General features: G+C 37.9%; 1 protein-coding gene across 10 annotated transcripts in view; it reads right to left on the minus strand.

Annotated features, from left to right (window-relative positions):
- REV3L (REV3 like, DNA directed polymerase zeta catalytic subunit) overlaps positions 1-19864 on the minus strand; it is a 193136-nt gene that overhangs the window by 44764 nt on the left and 128508 nt on the right. For all 10 annotated transcript variants that reach the window (XR_010157764.1, XR_010157763.1, XR_010157765.1 and 7 more), the window contains 4 exons: positions 19221-19332; positions 13891-14006; positions 11436-11554; positions 57-175 (listed from right to left, as the gene is read on the minus strand). Coding sequence is in view for 6 of the 10 variants with exons in the window: in XM_003950901.6 (XP_003950950.2) it covers positions 57-175; positions 11436-11554; positions 13891-14006; positions 19221-19332 (466 nt within the window). In the remaining 4 variants the exon portion in view is untranslated. The remainder of the gene's footprint in view (positions 1-56; positions 176-11435; positions 11555-13890; positions 14007-19220; positions 19333-19864) is intronic.

Genomic DNA, 19864 nt, shown 5'->3' on the forward strand with positions numbered 1-19864 from the left:
AAACTACATCTCAATGATGATTTTATATTACCTTCTTCAGAGTTATAGAACAGTACCTGTATAGATCTGTCTTGTTATCAAACCAATCTGACAAGACTCGAAAGGTAAAGAGGGGAAAACGCTGATGAAGAACATGAAAGCTCACATTTTCAAAGGTGTAGTTAGTTAGAGCCACCTAAAAAAAAAGGCAAGACACCATTATAATAATGCTTACATTTATGTAGCAAATTTGGTTCTAAAAGATACCAATATCACTTTAAACTTTTCATAGTAGATATTAAAGCTACTTGTAAAACTGATGTGCAGTACAACTGAATCATAATTCAAAACTATGTAGAGCCTACTGGACAGAAATGTTCATAACAAATTGGAAAATTATTTAATTAGAGAAAGCAGACCTGATGAGATTCAACTTGGTCATATAATACTTATTTTAAGAGATTCTAGTTCTTACCATTTTTATACTCCATGATAATATACATATTGACAGACAGAAGCATTGTCAAGCAAATTAATTTTTTGTTCTTTCCATACTTACTTTTTGGTTCTTGATGACATGCTGATTAATGGGATTCCACAGATTTGAGGTGAGTTATCTAGTTAAAGGCAGGCATTCTCCTCCCAATAATTACATTAGTTACTAGACCCCACTACACAGACATTATAGAGCCACTCAATTTCATTCCAAAAGCAAAATACTAAAATGTCAGAAATGTCTCCCCATGTTCCAAATACGTAAGTGAAAGCAGTATTAATGGGTAAAGGATACTGTAAAAGGGCCCAAATTAATAAATATGTACTTCCAGCTAGATGATTTCTCTGAAATATCTACAAGACAAAAGCAATCTAGACAATGGCAGGTATTTCAATGCAAAATGGAAATTAAGGAACCAGTAGTCCCCATTCTTAGGTCAGTTTGGGATTCAGAAATAGTTCAAACAGCACTTCACATTTGTACATTACATTATACTTTTAAATTACTTTCTTTTCCACTCCTGTGATCCAGGAGGTACAAAATAGGGATTGAATGTTAATCTTATCTCAGTGCAGTGACCCAAATTGGTCTTACTTTATCTACAATTTCTGTCAATCTTCAGAACAATGGCACTACAATGCAGCACACTTCACAGTGTGTGTATGTACTTGTGTATGTATACATATACACAGATGCCCCTCATAGGTTGTAAAAAGGTAGAGAGCAAGAGAATGAGGAAAAGGCCACAAGATTAAATGAGGAAGGATTATAAAATCACTAACAGAATGAAAGCTCATATTGAAAGCAGTAAATAGCAGAATAGTTCTACTAAATAGTTCTACTAAAAGTCAAGTTAGGAATATGGAAATGTCTCAGCATGCAGATAAAGAGGATGAAAACATGAAAATGAGAAGAGGGAAGATATGGGGAACAGAGAACAGAATGTTAATATATAATTAGGTTCCTAAAGGAAAGCCTAATATGGAGACAGGAGCAATAATCAAATATATTAATTAGCTGGACCTTAGATTTCTCCTCTGCAGTACTAAATTCCAGAGGTGAATGGCACTATATCTACTTGAATTTTAAAGGAAAAGGACTACTGTTATTTTATATGCAGTAAGTGTAACAATTATGTGGGAAAAAAATAAAGATACTCCTTGATTCCTTGAATTCCTCTTCTCTAATGATTTTGTCCTCCATCCTACCTAAGCTACCCACTCCCATAATCATACCCCAGGATCTATCAATAGCTGTACTCCCTCCAAAATCTCATGCATCCCATTCTCTGACCATCATCTCCAGTGCTTCCAGCTTACTCCCCTTGATGCTGACCTCTCTGCTCCTTATTTAGTTTAAATTTCATAGTCAATCATGGTAATCATTCCCCTGCATGTACCCTTCATTCCCTTGTCCCTTTCCTGCTGCTGCCGCCTTTTTTTTTTTTAATTTTTAAAGCAAATCCATAACCCTTTGTGAGTGATGGTTAAATCTAACTTGCACCTGTGAATTTGAACATAGCTGGTGGGTATCACTTTAATTTCCTAACCCAAATCTCAAATGGGCTCTTAATGTGGCCCAGTGTTTATATTTTCTCTCAAATTCTCCTAATAACCATTTCAAACTCATCTCTCCTCAAACCCCAAAAGCCTCTCCACAATTCTGTTTTAGCTAAGAACAGTAATTCCTATTTTACTGAGAAAATGAATCACAAGAGAACTTCCACAGATTCTCACTGCCATATCTCTACCTACCAACATCCATACCCATATAGTCCGCCTTCCTGTCTGTTACTATACTCTTACTTTATCTAAACCCAGGCCCCTCAACCAGTGCACCAAAGATGGCATTCAGTAAATATTTGTTGAATTGAATCAAGTCTGTTTCCAACCCACTTGGCAAATTCTTGAAAAGCCTAGATTGACTTGACATCCAGAAGGCCTCTAAGTATAACTGTCTGGGGAAGAGCTATTTATTGTCATTTAAGCAGTCAACAAATATCTAATAAGCATTACTATTTAAGAGGTATTTTGCTTGTCACTACAAGTTCAAAGTCCATAAGGAAACTGCAGGAGTTCTATGTTCAAAGTAAAGTAAGAGAAAGAAATCTAGTACTTGTATATTAAAAAAACAAACAAAATTTATGATTACTATTATTTTAACAGATGGGGTCCTACTTTATCTCTCAGGCTATTCACAGGCATAATAAAACAGTGCACTTCAGCCTTGAATTCCTGGCCTCAAAATGTCCTCCCGCCTGAGTCTCCTGAGTAGCTGGGACTATATGTGTGTGCCACTGTACCAAGTTCCAAATTTTTAAAAAACAGGTTATCCAGCTCATAACTTTCTTACAGTTGTTTCCCACATTTGCATAAAGATCAGAGATACTATATATTCATCCTAAATGAGAGGAAACATTTGACCCTGAATTTTCAGTGAGGACTAGAGAAGGCCCTAAACTTTGCAAAAATATTTGTTCTCTAATTTGCAATTTTCAGCTACTAGTTAATTTGCTACTGTTGCCTTTTGGATATACAGGGTTGAAAAGACCCCTGAAACTAGGATTCAGTAATTTACTTTGTGTTTATACACTTAAAGTATGTGCTCATCTCAGGCAATATCAGACTATAGATTAAAATATATAATGAGGCCTGGGCTGTGGCTCACACCTGTAGTCCCAGCATTTTGGGAGGCCGAGGTGGGCAGACCACTTGAGGTCAGGAGTTTGTGACCAGGCTGGCCAACAAGGAAAAACCCTGTCTCTACTAAACATACAAAAATTAGCCAGGTGTGGTTCAGGCACCTGTCATCCTAGCTACTCAGGAGGCTGAGACAGGAGAATTGCTTGAACCCGGGAGGCGGAGGTTGCAGTGAGCCAAGACTGCACCACTGCACTCCATCCTGGGTGACAGAGCGAGACTCCGTCTCATAAATAAATAAAATAAAAAAAAAATATATATATATAATGAAATATACACACCAAATACACCACAATCTCTGTATCTCTTATATCCTGTGCTGTATCACTAGAAATTACTTTAAATCACTGGGGACTCTAACACTCTTCTATTATTTTAAGAACAACACAACAAGATAAAATCATTCTCAAGCAGAGTCATGTTGTATATTGCATACAGCAGCTTAGAAAGTCAAATGTTTTATATAAATCCAAAGAGCCAAGAAGATAATAATAATAAGTATATAATAGAAAGTGTCTAATGAGAAAGTAGTTTCAAAGAGCAGAAGCAATTGAAGAATTAGCTTTCTTTTAAATATAAACATTTTAGTTGACATTATCCAAAGTCCAAAGTCTAAGAATAGACCAATTTATAGTAGGTATCTTTTGTTTCTGTTTTGTCTTTTTTGAGATAGGCTCTAGCTCTGTCACCCAGGCTGGAGTGTGGTGGTGCAATCTCAGTTCACTGCAACCCTTGCCTTTGAGGCATAATAAAACAGTGCACTGCAGCCTTGAATTCCTGGCCTCAAAAGGTCTTCCCGCCTGAGCCTCCTGAGAAGCTGGGACTGTATGTGTGTGCCACTGGCTCTCAGGATCAAGTGATCCTCCCACCTCAGCCTTCCAAGTAGCTGTTGCCTGGCTACACGCTAGGCACATGCTACCATACATGGCTAACTCGTATTTTTTGGTAGAGATGGGGTTTTGCTGTGTTGCCCAGGCTACTCTCAAACTCCTGGGCTCAAGTGATCCACCCTCCTTGGCCTCCCCAAGTGCTGGGATTACAGGTATGAGCCACCATGCCCAACCTAACTGTTTTTTATTTTTTATTTTTAATACAGACAAGGTCTCGCTATGTTACCCAGGATGGTCTTGATTGAACTCCTGGCCTCAAGCTATCCCCTCCTACCTCGGCCTCCCAAAGAGTTGGGATTAGAGGTGTGAGCCACCATGTATGGCTTTTTTACATTTCAAATAAGAGAAATTGGGTAACTTCAAGGATGCAAATATTACCCAGGAAAATCCTATGATCTTACTTTTTGTGTGTGAAATAATTCTTTTTCTAAGTGAATGCAAATTAATGGGATAGTTCATTGAAATTACTCTACTGGAGGAGCCAAGATGGCCGAATAGGAACAGCTCCGGTCTACAGCTCCCAGCGTGAGCGACACAGAAGACGGTGATTTCTGCATTTCCATCTGAGGTACCGGGTTCATCTCACTAGGGAGTGCCAGACAGTGGGCGCAGGCCAGTGGGTGCGCGCGCCGAAGCAGGGCGAGGCATTGCCTCACCTGGGAAGCGCAAGGGGTCAGGGAGTTCCCTTTCTGAGTCAAAGAAAGGGGTGACGGACGCACCTGGAAAACTCCGGTCACTCCCACCCGAATATTGCGCGTTTCAGACCGGCTTAAAAAACGGCGCACCACGAGACTATATCCCACACCTGGCTCGGAGGGTCCTACGCCCTCGGAATCTCGCTGATTGCTAGCACAGCAGTCTGAGATCAAACTGCAAGGCGGCAGCGAGGCTGGGGGAGGGGCGCCCGCCATTGCCCAGGCTTGCTTAGGTAAACAAAGCAGCCAGGAAGCTCGAACTGGGTGGAGCCCACCACAGCTCAAGGAGGCCTGCCTGCCTCTGTAGGCTCCACCTCTGGGGGCAGGGCACAGACAAACAAAAAGACAGCAGTAACCTCTGCAGACTTAAATGTCCCTGTCTGACAGCTTTGAAGAGAGCAGTGTTTCTCCCAGCACGCAGCTGGAGATCTGAGAACGGGCAGACTGCCTCCTCAAGTGGGTCCCTGACCCCTGACCCCCGAGCAGCCTAACTGGGAGGCACCCCCCAGCAGGGGCACACTGACACCTCACACGGCAGGGTATTCCAACAGACCTGCAGCTGAGGGTCCTCTCTGTTAGAAGGAAAACTAACAAACAGAAAGGACATCCACACCGAAAACCCATCTGTACATCACCATCATCAAAGACCAAAAGTAGATAAAACCACAAAGATGGGGAAAAAACAGAACAGAAAAACAGGAAACTCTAAAATGCAGAGTGCCTCTCCTCCTCCAAAGGAACGCAGTTCCTCACCAGCAACGGAACAAAGCTGGATGGAGAATGATTTTGACGAGCTGAGAGAAGAAGGCTTCAGACGATCAAATTACTCTGAGCTACGGGAGGACATTCAAACCAAAGGCAAAGAAGTTGAAAACTTTGAAAACAATTTAGAAGAATGTATAACTAGAATAACCAATACAGAGAAGTGCTTAAAGGAGCTGATGGAACTGAAAACCAAGGCTCGAGAACTACGTGAAGAATGCAGAAGCCTCAGGAGCCGATGCGATCAACTGGAAGAAAGGGTATCAGCAATGGAAGATGAAATGAATGAAACTAAGCGACAAGGGAAGTCTAGAGAAAAAAGAATAAAAAGAAATGAGCAAAGCCTCCAAGAAATATGGGACTATGTGAAAAGACCAAATCTACGTCTGATTGGTGTACCTGAAAGTGATGCGGAGAATGAAACCAAGTTGGAAAACACTCTGCAGGATATTATCCAGGAGAACTTCCCCAATCTAGCAAGGCAGGCCAACGTTCAGATTCAGGAAATACAGAGAACGCCACAAAGATACTCCTCGAGAAGAGCAACTCCAAGACACATAATTGTCAGATTCACCAAAGTTGAAATGAAGGAAAAAATGTTAAGGGCAGCCAGACAGAAAGGTCGGGTTACCCTCAAAGGGAAGCCCATCAGACTAACAGCGGATCTCTCGGCAGAAACCCTACAAGCCAGAAGAGAGTGGGGGCCAATATTCAACATTCTTAAAGAAAAGAATTTTCAACCCAGAATTTCATATCCAGCCAAACTAAGCTTCATAAGTGAAGGAGAAATAAAATACTTTACAGACAAGCAAATGCTGACCGATTTTGTCACCACCAGGCCTGCCCTAAAAGAGCTCCTGAAGGAAGCGCTAAACATGGAAAGGAACAACCGGTACCAGCCGCTGCAAAATCATGCCAAAATGTAAAGACCATCGAGACTAGGAAGAAACTGCATCAACTAACGAGCAAAATCACCAGCTAACATCATAATGACAGGATCAAATTCACACATAACAATATTAACTTTAAATGTAAATGGACTAAATTCTCCAATTAAAAGACACAGACTGGCAAGTTGGATAAAGAGTCAAGACCCATCAGTGTGCTGTATTCAGGAAACCCATCTCACGTGCAGAGACACACATAGGCTCAAAATAAGAGGATGGAGGAAGATCTACCAAGCAAATGGAAAACAAAAAAAGGCAGGGGTTGCAATCCTAGTCTCTGATAAAACAGACTTTAAACCAACAAAGATCAAAAGAGACAAAGAAGGCCATTACATAATGGTAAAGGGATCAATTCAACAAGAGGAGCTAACTATCCTAAATATTTATGCACCCAATACAGGAGCACCCAGATTCATAAAGCAAGTCCTGAGTGACCTACAAAGAGACTTAGACTCCCACACATTAATAATGGGAGACTTTAACACCCCACTGTCAACATTAGACAGATCAACGAGACAGAAAGTCAACAAGGATACCCAGGAATTGAACTCAGCTCTGCACCAAGCGGACCTAATAGACATCTACAGAACTCTCCACCCCAAATCAACAGAATATACATTTTTTTCAGCACCACACCACACCTATTCCAAAATTGACCACATAGTTGGAAGTAAAGCTCTCCTCAGCAAATGTAAAAGAACAGAAATTATAACAAACTATCTCTCAGACCACAGTGCAATCAAACTAGAACTCAGGATTAAGAATCTCACTCAAAGCCGCTCAACTACATGGAAACTGAACAACCTGCTCCTGAATGACTGCTGGGTACATAAGGAAATGAAGGCAGAAATAAAGATGTTCTTTGAAACCAACGAGAACAAAGACACAACATACCAGAATCTCTGGGACGCATTCAAAGCAGTGTGCAGAGGGAAATTTATAGCACTAAATGCCCACAAGAGAAAGCAGGAAAGATCCAAAATTGACACCCTAACATCACAATTAAAAGAACTAGAAAAGCAAGAGCAAACACATTCAAAAGCTAGCAGAAGGCAAGAAATAACTAAAATCAGAGCAGAACTGAAGGAAATAGAGACACAAAAAACCCTTCAAAAAATTAATGAATCCAGGAGCTGGTTTTTTGAAAGGATCAACAAAATTGATAGACCGCTAGCAAGACTAATAAAGAAAAAAAGAGAGAAGAATCAAATAGACACAATAAAAAATGATAAAGGGGATATCACCACCGATCCCACAGAAATACAAACTACCATCAGAGAATACTACAAACACCTCTACGCAAATAAACTAGAAAATCTAGAAGAAATGGATACATTCCTCGACACATACACTCTCCCAAGACTAAACCAGGAAGAAGTTGAATCTCTGAATAGACCAATAACAGGAACTGAAATTGTGGCAATAATCAATAGTTTACCAACCAAAAAGAGTCCAGGACCAGATGGATTCACAGCCGAATTCTACCAGAGGTACAAGGAGGAACTGGTACCATTCCTTCTGAAACTATTCCAATCAATAGAAAAAGAGGGAATCCTCCCTAACTCATTTTATGAGGCCAGCATCATTCTGATACCAAAGCCTGGCAGAGACACAACCAAAAAAGAGAATTTTAGACCAATATCCTTGATGAACATTGATGCAAAAATCCTCAATAAAATACTGGCAAACCGAATCCAGCAGCACATCAAAAAGCTTATCCACCATGATCAAGTGGGCTTCATCCCTGGGATGCAAGGCTGGTTCAACATACGCAAATCAATAAATGTAATCCAGCATATAAACAGAGCCAAAGACAAAAACCACATGATTATCTCAATAGATGCAGAAAAAGCCTTTGACAAAATTCAACAACCCTTCATGCTAAAAACTCTCAATAAATTAGGTATTGATGGGACATATTTCAAAATAATAAGAGCTATCTATGACAAACCCACAGCCAATATCATACTGAATGGGCAAAAACTGGAAGCATTCCCTTTGAAAACTGGCACAAGACAGGGATGCCCTCTCTCACCGCTCCTATTCAACATAGTGTTGGAAGTTCTGGCCAGGGCAATCAGGCAGGAGAAGGAAATAAAGGGTATTCAATTAGGAAAAGAGGAAGTCAAATTGTCCCTGTTTGCAGACGACATGATTGTTTATCTAGAAAACCCCATTGTCTCAGCCCAAAATCTCCTTAAGCTGATAAGCAACTTCAGCAAAGTCTCAGGATACAAAATCAATGTACAAAAATCACAAGCATTCTTATACACCAACAACAGACAAACAGAGAGCCAAATCATGAGTGAACTCCCATTCACAATTGCTTCAAAGAGAATAAAATACCTAGGAATCCAACTTACAAGGGATGTGAAGCACCTCTTCAAGGAGAACTACAAACCACTGCTCAAGGAAATAAAAGAGGATACAAACAAATGGAAGAACATTCCTTGCTCATGGGTAGGAAGAATCAATATCGTGAAAATGGCCATACTGCCCAAGGTAATTTACAGATTCAATGCCATCCCCATCAAGCTACCAATGACTTTCTTCACAGAATTGGAAAAAACTACTTTAAAGTTCATATGGAACCAAAAGAGAGCCCGCATCGCCAAGTCAATCCTAAGCCAAAAGAACAAAGCTGGAGGCATCACACTACCTGACTTCAAACTATACTACAAGGCTACAGTAACCAAAACAGCATGGTACTGGTACCAAAACAGAAATATAGATCAATGGAACAGAACAGAGCCCTCAGAAATAACGCCGCTTACCTACAACTATCTGATCTTTGACAAACCTGAGAAAAACAAGCAATGGGGAAAGGATTCCCTATTTAATAAATGGTGCTGGGAAAACTGGCTAGCCATATGTAGAAAGCTGAAACTGGATCCCTTCCTTACACCTTATACAAAAATCAATTCAAGATGGATTAAAGATTTAAACGTTAGACCTAAAACCATAAAAACCCTAGAAGAAAACCTAGGCATTACCATTCAGGACATAGGCGTGGGCAAGGACTTCATGTCTAAAACACCAAAAGCAATGGCAACAAAAGCCAAAATTGACAAATGGGATCTAATTAAACTAAAGAGCTTCTGCACAGCAAAAGAAACTACCATCAGAGTGAACAGGCAACCTACAACATGGGAGAAAATTTTCGCAACCTACTCATCTGACAAAGGGCTAATATCCAGAATCTACAGTGAACTCAAACAAATTTACAAGAAAAAAACAAACAACCCCATCAAAAAGTGGGCGAAGGACATGAACAGGCACTTCTCAAAAGAAGACATTTATGCAGCCAAAAAACACATGAAAAAATGCTCATCATCACTGGCCATCAGAGAAATGCAAATCAAAACCACTATGAGATATCATCTCACACCAGTTAGAATGGCAATCATTCAAAAGTCAGGAAACAACAAGTGCTGGAGAGGATGTGGAGAAATAGGAACACTTTACACTGTTGGTGGGACTGTAAACTAGTTCAACCATTGTGGAAGTCAGTGTGGCGATTCCTCAGGGATCTAGAACTAGAAATACCATTTGACCCAGCCATCCCATTACTGGGTATATACCCAAATGACTATAAATCATGCTGCTATAAAGACACATGCACACGTATGTTTATTGCGGCATTATTCACAATAGCAAAGACTTGGAACCAACCCAAATGTCCAACAATGATAGACTGGATTAAGAAAATGTGGCACATATACACCATGGAATACTATGCAGCCATAAAAAATGATGAGTTCATATCCTTTGTAGGGACATGGATGAAATTGGAAACCATCATTCTCAGTAAACTATCACAAGAACAAAAAACCAAACACTGCATATTCTCACTCATAGGTGGGAATTGAACAATGAGATCACATGGACACAGGAAGGGGAATACCATACTCTGGGGACTGTGGTGGGGAGGGGGGAGGGGGGAGGGATAGCATTGGGAGATATACCTAATGCTAGATGACGAGTTAGTGGGTGCAGCGCACCAGCATGGCACATGTATACATATGTAACTAACCTGCACAATGTGCACATGTACCCTAAAACTTAAAGTATAATAATAAAAAAAAAAAAAAAAAGAAAATTGCGTTTTGCAACTATAAAAAAAAAAAAAAAAAAAGAAATTACTCTACTAAAAAATCCTTATCTGAGCTCCCAAAGCCTTAATTATTAACTATTTCAAAGTACTGTCTCTTTATCTTATTAATCTGACCCAGTATTTAAATATACTTCATTTGAGAAGCTCCTTCCTATTTCTAGACTAAATTTTTCTTACTATAATAAATCAACAAGGCCAGCTGAATTCATCTGGCCTTAAGTGCAAAAATGACTTCGGTGAAAAAAATACGGTGAAATTAGACAATATTCAACATGTACAACACAATATTTTATTGTATTTTGAGACAGGGTCTCACTCTGTCACCCAGGCTTGAGTGCAGTGGCACGATCACAGCTCACCGCAACCTCGGCTGCCTGAGCTCAAGTGATTCTCCCACCTCAGCCTCCCAAGTAGCTGGGACCACAGGCATGCGCCTCCACATCCAGCTAATTTTTTTTAGCTATTATTTGTAGAGACAGGGTTTTGCCATGTTGCTCAGGCTGGTCTGGAACTCCTGGGCTCAAGGGATGCCCCTGCCTGGGCCTCCCAAAGTGCTGAGATTACAAGTGTGAGCACTGCACCTGGCCCCAATATTTTATTATAGCTATAGACCTTTCTAGTTATTGCTACCTTAGACACAAGAAAAAAAAAATTAAACTCACTTAAAACATTAAAGTCTATTACCTCTGTAGTTTTGCATTTTAGAAAGTACTATTTTAACTCTACTTAAGTATAATAGCAATTGACAAACGCATAAGCTATATAGTAAATCTTACTAATACTCTATAATGATTAAATCATTATATTGACTGAATATCTTATTTCTAAACAACATTTTGGATAAATCACCTACCTCATTTCTCATGATTCTCCAAAGATTTAGTGTAATTCGGCCAACAATATTTATCTCACTCATTGTATATGATCCATACTCATCTCTTTCAGCTGCAAATCTGTTCTCAATTTTGTCATCTATAGAAATGAAAACAGACTGTATCAGGGCTCACAGAAAACAAACTTTCAATAAAATTATGCCAGGGAAAATGAGAATATACATTAAGGATGAATATTAAAGATGAAATATAATTCACAATGTATGAAAAAATTTTGTGAAATAAATATAACCTGAAGTCTCTCCCTCCCTCCTCCTTCTTTCTATATTTAAATAAGAAACACTTTTTTCTTTAGATTTGGTAATTTTTGGCACTACCTTTTTTTGTTTGTTTTTTATGTTGCCCAGGTTGAGTGCAGTGGCTAGCCACAGGTGCAATCATAGCACACTGCAGCCTCAAACTCCTGGTCACAAGCAATCCGCCTGCCTCAGCTGCTCGAATAGCTGGGACTACAGGTGCCTGATGCTACCTTTATAAACACCTAATGCTAACATTTCTTTGGTCTTAGCATGAGAAAGATCCACAGTTAATCCGGTAATTTCTTGGAAAAAAAACTAGTTCAATTTTTAACCTAAACGATTCTCTGAAAATCTGTTGACATCATGTTCATATTCAGGATGAAATTCTCTTGAATGCATATGGAGAACTAGACGAAGAGTTCCTCATAGCAAATAGCGTTGTGAGTCTAGTTTCTTAGGAGATGAATTTTACCTAGAATATAAATTAAAATGCATCTCTCCTATGTAACACTAGGTATATGTGAATGTTGATGATTAGAGGTTCCAGAATAATAAAAATATTTACCATATTGAATGTTTATTATGTTCTAAGAATTTTACCAACATCATTTATTTTAATACAAACATTACTTCCTTTATTTTAACACGACCATTTAAGAAGTTAGTATAATTTTCATTTTGTATTACAGAAAATTCTACTCAGAAATGTTATATCTTGCCCAAGATCTTACAGTAAGAAAACTAGTATTCTAAACTAGGATTACCTGAATCCAAAGACCATGTACAACCACTCACCCAATTCTTTTTATTTTAAAGAGATAATGTTTAAAAGTTTGTTTTTCATTTAGCAAACAATGTAACATATACTCTGGTGATTGTTTTAAGTTCTTCAAAATAACCCTATGAAATAAGTTCTATTATCCCTATTTTACAGATGAATAAACTGAGACAAGGATATTTAAAACCTATCCCAAAAAAGATATTGAAAAAAAAAAGATATACCACTATTGCTATCATGCAAAGGACACACAAGCTACACAAAAATTCATGGAATGAAAGGCTAAACTTAAAGCATCTCTGCCCCCCATTCCCTTTTTATAAGACAGAGTCTTGTTCTATTGCCCAAGCTTGGGTGCAGTGGTGTGATCATAGCTCACTGCAGCCTTGAACTCCTGGGTTCAAGCGATCATCTCACCTCAGTCTCCTGAGTAGCTGGGACTACAGGCACAAGCTATCACACCTGGCTAATTTTCTTTTTTTTTTTTCTTTGGTAGGAATGGGGTCTCACTTTGTTGCCTGGGCTAGTTTTGAACTCCAGGGCTCAAGCAAGCCTCCCACCTTGGCCTCCCAAAGATGGGATTACAGGTGTGAGCCACTGCACCTGATCTTTTTATTCCAATTTTTTGCAAAGCTAAAAAACTTTACTGTCCTGGAATCTTCCAGCTTCAACTTTTCCTAAAGTATACACTACTTTGTTTTAGTTAGACTTGTGGGAACCCTTGGGAACAAATTTATTAAAAATCCTATGTTTATAAAGAAAACATAGTTTTAAAAAGTGCATTATAAACTACAAATAATTTTGGTATGAATATTATTATTCCCTTCTAGTTAGAATGAAACTTTGGGGAATGGGCTTCAAAATTTCTGCAATATTTGTAGCCTGATATCCAAATAAAAATCAATGATTAGTTAACTACTAGTGTTCCTCAACCCATCCTGTCCTTCTTAACCAACAAAATGGATTAAAAAAAACAGAGGCAGACAAACAATAAAATTATGGTACAACAAGTCAAAGAAATGCTATGTAGCTTCATAATAATTATGAAGACTATTTCATAATGCAGAAAAATATGTGTGGTAAGACACTAGATGAAGGAAGCATAATAAAAATGGAATATACGGTATGATTATTTAAAAACCACTACATATGTATGTGAAAAGTGACTGAAAGGAAAAAACCCAACAACTATACTAACAGTACATATAGCAGTGAGACTAGAATATTTTTTATTTTATTTTTAATTTTTTCTACAATGGAGTTATGCTATATCTAAAACTTACACAACTTAGTACTAAAAAATTGGGCTACAGCATAAGTACTCTTTAACATTCTGTCTTTATTTCCTTTATAATTTGCTCTGTAGTTGAATGACAAAACATTCACAATGATACACACCTGGCACCCGAGAGATCATCCGACATAAGTCAATACTTAAAGCGGCAGCCCTTTGTAAGAGGTAACCCCAGGAATGCATCTGAATCTCATATCCTAGCAGAATATCAGGATCATACCTAAAAAAGGAATTTTAAAAAGTTATATAAGTACCATACATTTGAACCTTTAACCAGAATAATTGTTTCTTCATGATATAAGGTATGAAAACAAAAACCTATGTTCTCTAACGGTGCCCAGATGGAGAAGGGATGATACAGTGGTACCTACAGAGTTTTTATACAGGAAGAGATGGATGGTTAAGAGTACTTGATTTGAAGCTACTTTCTTTTTTTTTTTTTTTGAGATGGGGTCTCACTCTGTTGTCCAGGCTGGATTGCAGTGGCACGATGTTAGCTCACTGCAACCTCTGCTTCCCAGGTTCAAACGATTCTCCTGCCTCAGCCTCCTGAGTAGCTGGGATTACAGGTGCCCCCCACCACGCCCGGCTAATTTTTTGTATTTTTAGTAGAGATGAGGTTTCACCATGTTGGTCAGGTTGGTCTCAGACTACTGACTTCCAGTGATCTGCCTGCCTCAGCCTCCCAAAGTGCTGGGATTATAGGCGATTTGACGCTACTTTTGTAAAGTAAACATAATTTTTACTTACACTGTGTATTTGTTTGATACAAGTGGGAAAAGAGGCTGATGGAAATTGGGGTGGAAGGCAGGCCATTACCACTGAAGTATATGAGTGAAGGTACAAGTGAGAATATAATGTGGGCAGGGGAAGGTGAAGTGTGAGGGTGTGTGTGGGTATGGTATTTTGAAAAAGATCCCTAGGTCATTGCATTGCCACTTACCTACCCTTCTAATCTATACTGCCCTTAAACAGTTTTAATGCTGAGAAAGAAAAATGAGAATGCTTTCCTTTTCTCACTTAATTTTAGTAATTATTTGGTTCTCACACAAAATAAGGCCTAAGTAATGACAAGTTTGTCCTTTAAATTTAAAAGGATGGTGATTCAACTTAATGGAAGAATGAAATATTAATAGAGGTGGGATTAAGGTGGGGAAGGTAAACATCAGAATCTAGAAGAAAAATGTGCTCCTCGTGGTCAGAGCTTCACTGGCAAAACTGAACCGACCACCTGCATCCAATCCAGAAGGAGCCTCTTTGTGGCTCCTCTTAGAACCTCCATGTTGTGACCACCATAGAGAAATGTTTAGCTATAAATATGAAAATTTATTTCGAGTGGAAAATTGTGTGGGAGAGAGCGGAACTAATTATAGTTATAAGTTTTGAGAGCAAAAACTATAGTAAGTAGCTCTATCAATTAGTAGCATTATCTTGTTCTTTATAAATGCCAAAAGGCCAAGTGAAATATCACAAAAATTTAAATCGTTGAGTTTTACATAACTACTCATGAAACACTAAATTGTGAGATGTGCAGCCTGTCCAATTTACAGCATTTAATACCCTAAGCCTCAGCCAATGTCTACAGTACTAGACTAATTTACTGATATAAGCTATCTATGGCTACTCTGCAAGTCTGGCATAACAATGGATCATGACCAGATCACCAGATCTGCTTTTAGAACCAATATGTTAATATTTGATCATAATTCCATAGCTGTCTTCTAAAAATGGATATTGAATGGCTTTCGTTTTTACCTAGTCAATAAAAATTGGAATGTCACAATAAATGTTTTCTGATTTTTAATTCTGGAGTATTTCAGTGGCTGATGTCAAAAGAACTGGGTTCAAACTTCTGCAACAGCACACTTTTAAATTTTCCTATTCCCTAAAGGCCCTATGAAAGTACATTCTGTAGTATAAATTTTAATATCTGGTGATCTGTTCATGATCCATTGTTATACCACAGACTTGCTGAGCAGCCTTCAAACTTGTTAGGAGAAAAAGATAATAAACATATTATTTATGTGCTTTTCTCTATACAAATAGGGTTGACATTTCTGAGAAAATGGCTTAATTTAATAAACAGCTATTGAAGCAAAGCAATAAGCAACAATGGCATGAATATCCAGAAAGGAAGTCCAGAAAGATCCCAGGGCACTCAAGGAAAGAGAAATATCCCAATACTCTTTCTGTTTAGTCTTCCAACATAACACCCAAACCCTTAACCAAATCCTTGATACTGACTTCATCTCTTTCATTAAATTCTTCTTAGTCCAAAGACAGACTATCTACTTGTCCAGTATATCTCCCTTTAAAACTAACTGTGTAATGAATGGCTACATTTGAGAATTGGGGCACAAGTATTAAGTGGCTCTAAGGATCATCAGGGGTCGCAGACTTGAAGCATTCTCATACAAACACAACAGAACCCACACAGTTGTCTGCTAAGTACTCAGAGTGGCTCAGAATAGGCATTACAGTGTGGCCACAGCTGAACTTGATCTTAAGAATCGGGAAGATTCCTGGAGTTCCTATCACATAGTTACCTATCACATATCACATAGTTACACAGCTACAACATGAAGAGGATGCCAGATGATTACACAGGCCTTCTGTTTTAAATGTTATAAAGACAGTTCTTCTAATTTTTTCATCTGAATCTTTCTCATTTATGCAACATCTTGTTATTGCAAGACTTATTCCAGTCAGCTATTTGTTCTGTTGTGGCAACTAAAGGAGTTGGCTACGTACACTTTTTTAAAAAAAAATAATGTATTGAAAATAACTTCGTCTCAAATAAAAAGCTGTCTATTTTTATAAACTGCTACAGCTCAAAAATGACTGCTGAAAAAAGTTACCCTGCACTTCTCAGATTTATTTCACAGATTTTGTCCCTTTAGAAGAATTGTAAAGTTGTTTCAGGCATTTTTTCAGATATATTACATATATATTTATTTTTTGACCCGGAGGATGTTTAGTCTGGAGGATGTAAGAGACTCTTTTAAAGCTGATAAAACACCTGTTTTCAAGTTCAAAAGCCAAAGGATTCCATTTTTCCTCTCTAAAAACATTTGGAGACAATAACAAGGTCTTGATGACTTGTTCTTCAATTTCTAGTGGGTTTTATTCATTCTATCAGGTTTCTGAAAGTTACAGAAAGAATAAGGTTGGGTAGATGGGATTAGTGGTGAAAACAACCCAAAACTGTGGATAAAATAGAAGCAGAAGAAATAGGTAAATGGTTTCATTTGCTTAGGCAGAAAAAAGCTGCTTCACAGTTAGTATTTTAAGTAACTCACTACCATCTACACACATGACAGATAAGGGTACTCTAGTAGAGGCAAGGGGCACGGAGGGGAAGGAATCATCTTGAAAAAGAATTCTGAGGTTAAATGGATATGATGTAATATAAATGTAATAGCATTTAGGGAAGAGGAAAAGGGAAGAATCATTGTTATATTTAAGTTAGGGAGACTGGGCAAAGTAAAGTTAATAGTCCAAGGAAATACAGAAAGAGGAAAATGATTGTGACAAGATTATAGATGAGGTTTTACTTGTTTAATATCACTTTATATTACTTTTCGTGTTTGTCACTTGAGGAAGTCAATATTAAAAATGGAAAAATAAAGATATATTTATTTTTATATTAGTACCTAGCACTGCCCCTTACACACAGTTAACATTTATGTACTCACTATGTGCCAGACATGAGTTTAAGAGTTTTATGTGCATTATCTACCCATTTTACAGATTAGGAAAACAAAGCTGAGAGAGTTAAGCAACTTATTCAAGACAGAAACACAGTGCTGGCTGACTCCAAAGGTTGTGCTGAGTAGGTACACAACAAATAGGGTGAAAGAATGAAATAATCAATCTTTTTGCAGGGTTGTTTGGACTAATATATAAAGAACACTATAGAACTGAAAAGTTGATATTTAAGCATTTTTCTTTTTATGACAGTTTTGTTTACCCCATTTTCCTTAATTACTAGTACATTTCATTTTATGGACATTTAAGAAAGTTATTATACTTGCAAATGACTAACAAAATTCTCAATGTTGGCAGGTAATCCTATCATTGGGAATATACCCAACAAGGAAAAGGCAAGCATACAAGCCCAGGGACATTACTGGACATGTGCTGGTACACAAAATAGTATTGACTGAAACTCTTACATATTTCTTTCTCTGAGTTGCTTGCAGAAATAAAAGAAGTGTGGATACTGAAAGCATCTGACATGTTGATGACAACCTCTGTGAGAAGATAAAAGGTAGGACTGACAATGACAAGACTCAAATAGATGGGAATCTATCTAGTCACCAGTGCTATAAATAGTAAAAATACTTTTTTTCCTTCATAGAGTCGTGGCTAGTAGCATACTATTTTTGATGCTCCGTCATTTAATTTTGTTTTGTAGAAAACACATGTTTTGGTTTTCTAATTCTCAGAATGGTTTATGTTAACCCATCTGGGATTCAATCTGATGACAAGTCTGTAGAATATCATCTTAATCTTTCATGTAGAATACTGATTTAGTTTTTATAGGATGAAGTTCAACTATATAAGCAAAACAAAAAAGGGTGAGTATAACAACATGCTCATGGACAGCTTTTATCTGTACATCAGGATCCAAAGAATGTCTTCTATCTTGCTTTAGGCATCTAAAACCCTAAATCTAGCAATGGGCAGAATCCTTAAGTTTCTACAAAGTGAAGCATTTAATAAGAGAGTCCATGGCTACCAAGAGCTACACTCTTGAGAAAATGCAAATGATCCACTTAATGATTTTATTTTTAAATTAAAATATTTTTGTTAAAAATTTTTTTTCATAAACTTGGACAAGATTCTACTATCGGACTGAGGACCGACTACCGAATGGTCAAAAGAGATTTTTTAAGGAGCTCTGTGCACAAGAGTATGTAATAGATAATCCTACATTTATGAACAGATAAATTTATACAGAGAATGCATCCCAAAGCTTTTTGAAAATATTGGCTTGTTTAGAACTCAGAAAACTTTAAAAAAGAAAAAACAAACCAAAAAAAGTACTGAAATGGTGGCTGGCTCCCAAGGTAGAAACCTAGTTAATGAATAATACAATGGAACTTTATACAGTTCTCCATTATTTCAGCACCACAGAAAAACCAACCTCAAGTACAACTGGGAAGTTAGTTAGAGGCTAAACAAATATTTGTCTTTCACTGGCCCCTCAATCTTGAGAACAGAACACTGCTTTTCCTATCCCTTGTCTGATGAAAATAGTGATGGTGGTGGGAAGTGAGTATAAAATCTTCCCAAGAGTAACTCTGCTTTCAAGGGTCATAGGAAGGGATTCGCTTTCTTCCTACCTTTACTTTTATCTTCACTATTATCTGCAATAGCATGAAATGACTCTCTGAATAAAACTGGAAAAATCAGATATACAAAACAATACCTCTTTATTATATTTGCAATTTCATGAAAAAGTGCCTTCTCATCAGCAGCATAGGTGACTTCGAGTCCTGTAATTCCAGATCTAATAAGTAATGGAGTCTGATATCTGATATCTAAAAAACAAACAAAATATCTATTATATATAACATTATATAATAATATACCTTCATAATATAAAAGTGATATTATCCTCTACTTTTAAGTAAAATTGTACTACTGAAATATTTCAAATTAAGAAAACATCTCCCCAAGTGAAAACATAACTAACTCAATGTCTTTAAAAAACTCTCAAAAGATTTTTTAGTTTAATATACAACTGAAAATTCAAATTTTGTATTTTCGGCTATTCTCCTGAAAAGGCTGCATTCATAAAATTCCCTAGAAAATAACATATCACTGGCTGGGTGCAGTGGCTCACGCCTGTAATCCCAGCACTTTGGGAGACCGAGGCGGGCGGATCACGAGGTCAGGAGATCAAGACCATCCTGGTTAACATGGTGAAACCCCGTCTCTACTAAAAAATACAAAAAATTAGCCGGGCATGGTGGCGGGCACCTGTAGTCCCAGCTACTCGGGAGGCTGAGGCAGGAGAATGGCGTGAATCCGGGAGGCAGAGCTTGCAATGAGCGGAGATCGCGCCACTGC

This window comes from Pan troglodytes, chromosome 5, assembly GCF_028858775.2.
Source record: "Pan troglodytes isolate AG18354 chromosome 5, NHGRI_mPanTro3-v2.0_pri, whole genome shotgun sequence".
In the NCBI taxonomy this organism is placed as follows: Eukaryota; Metazoa; Chordata; class Mammalia; order Primates; family Hominidae; genus Pan; species Pan troglodytes.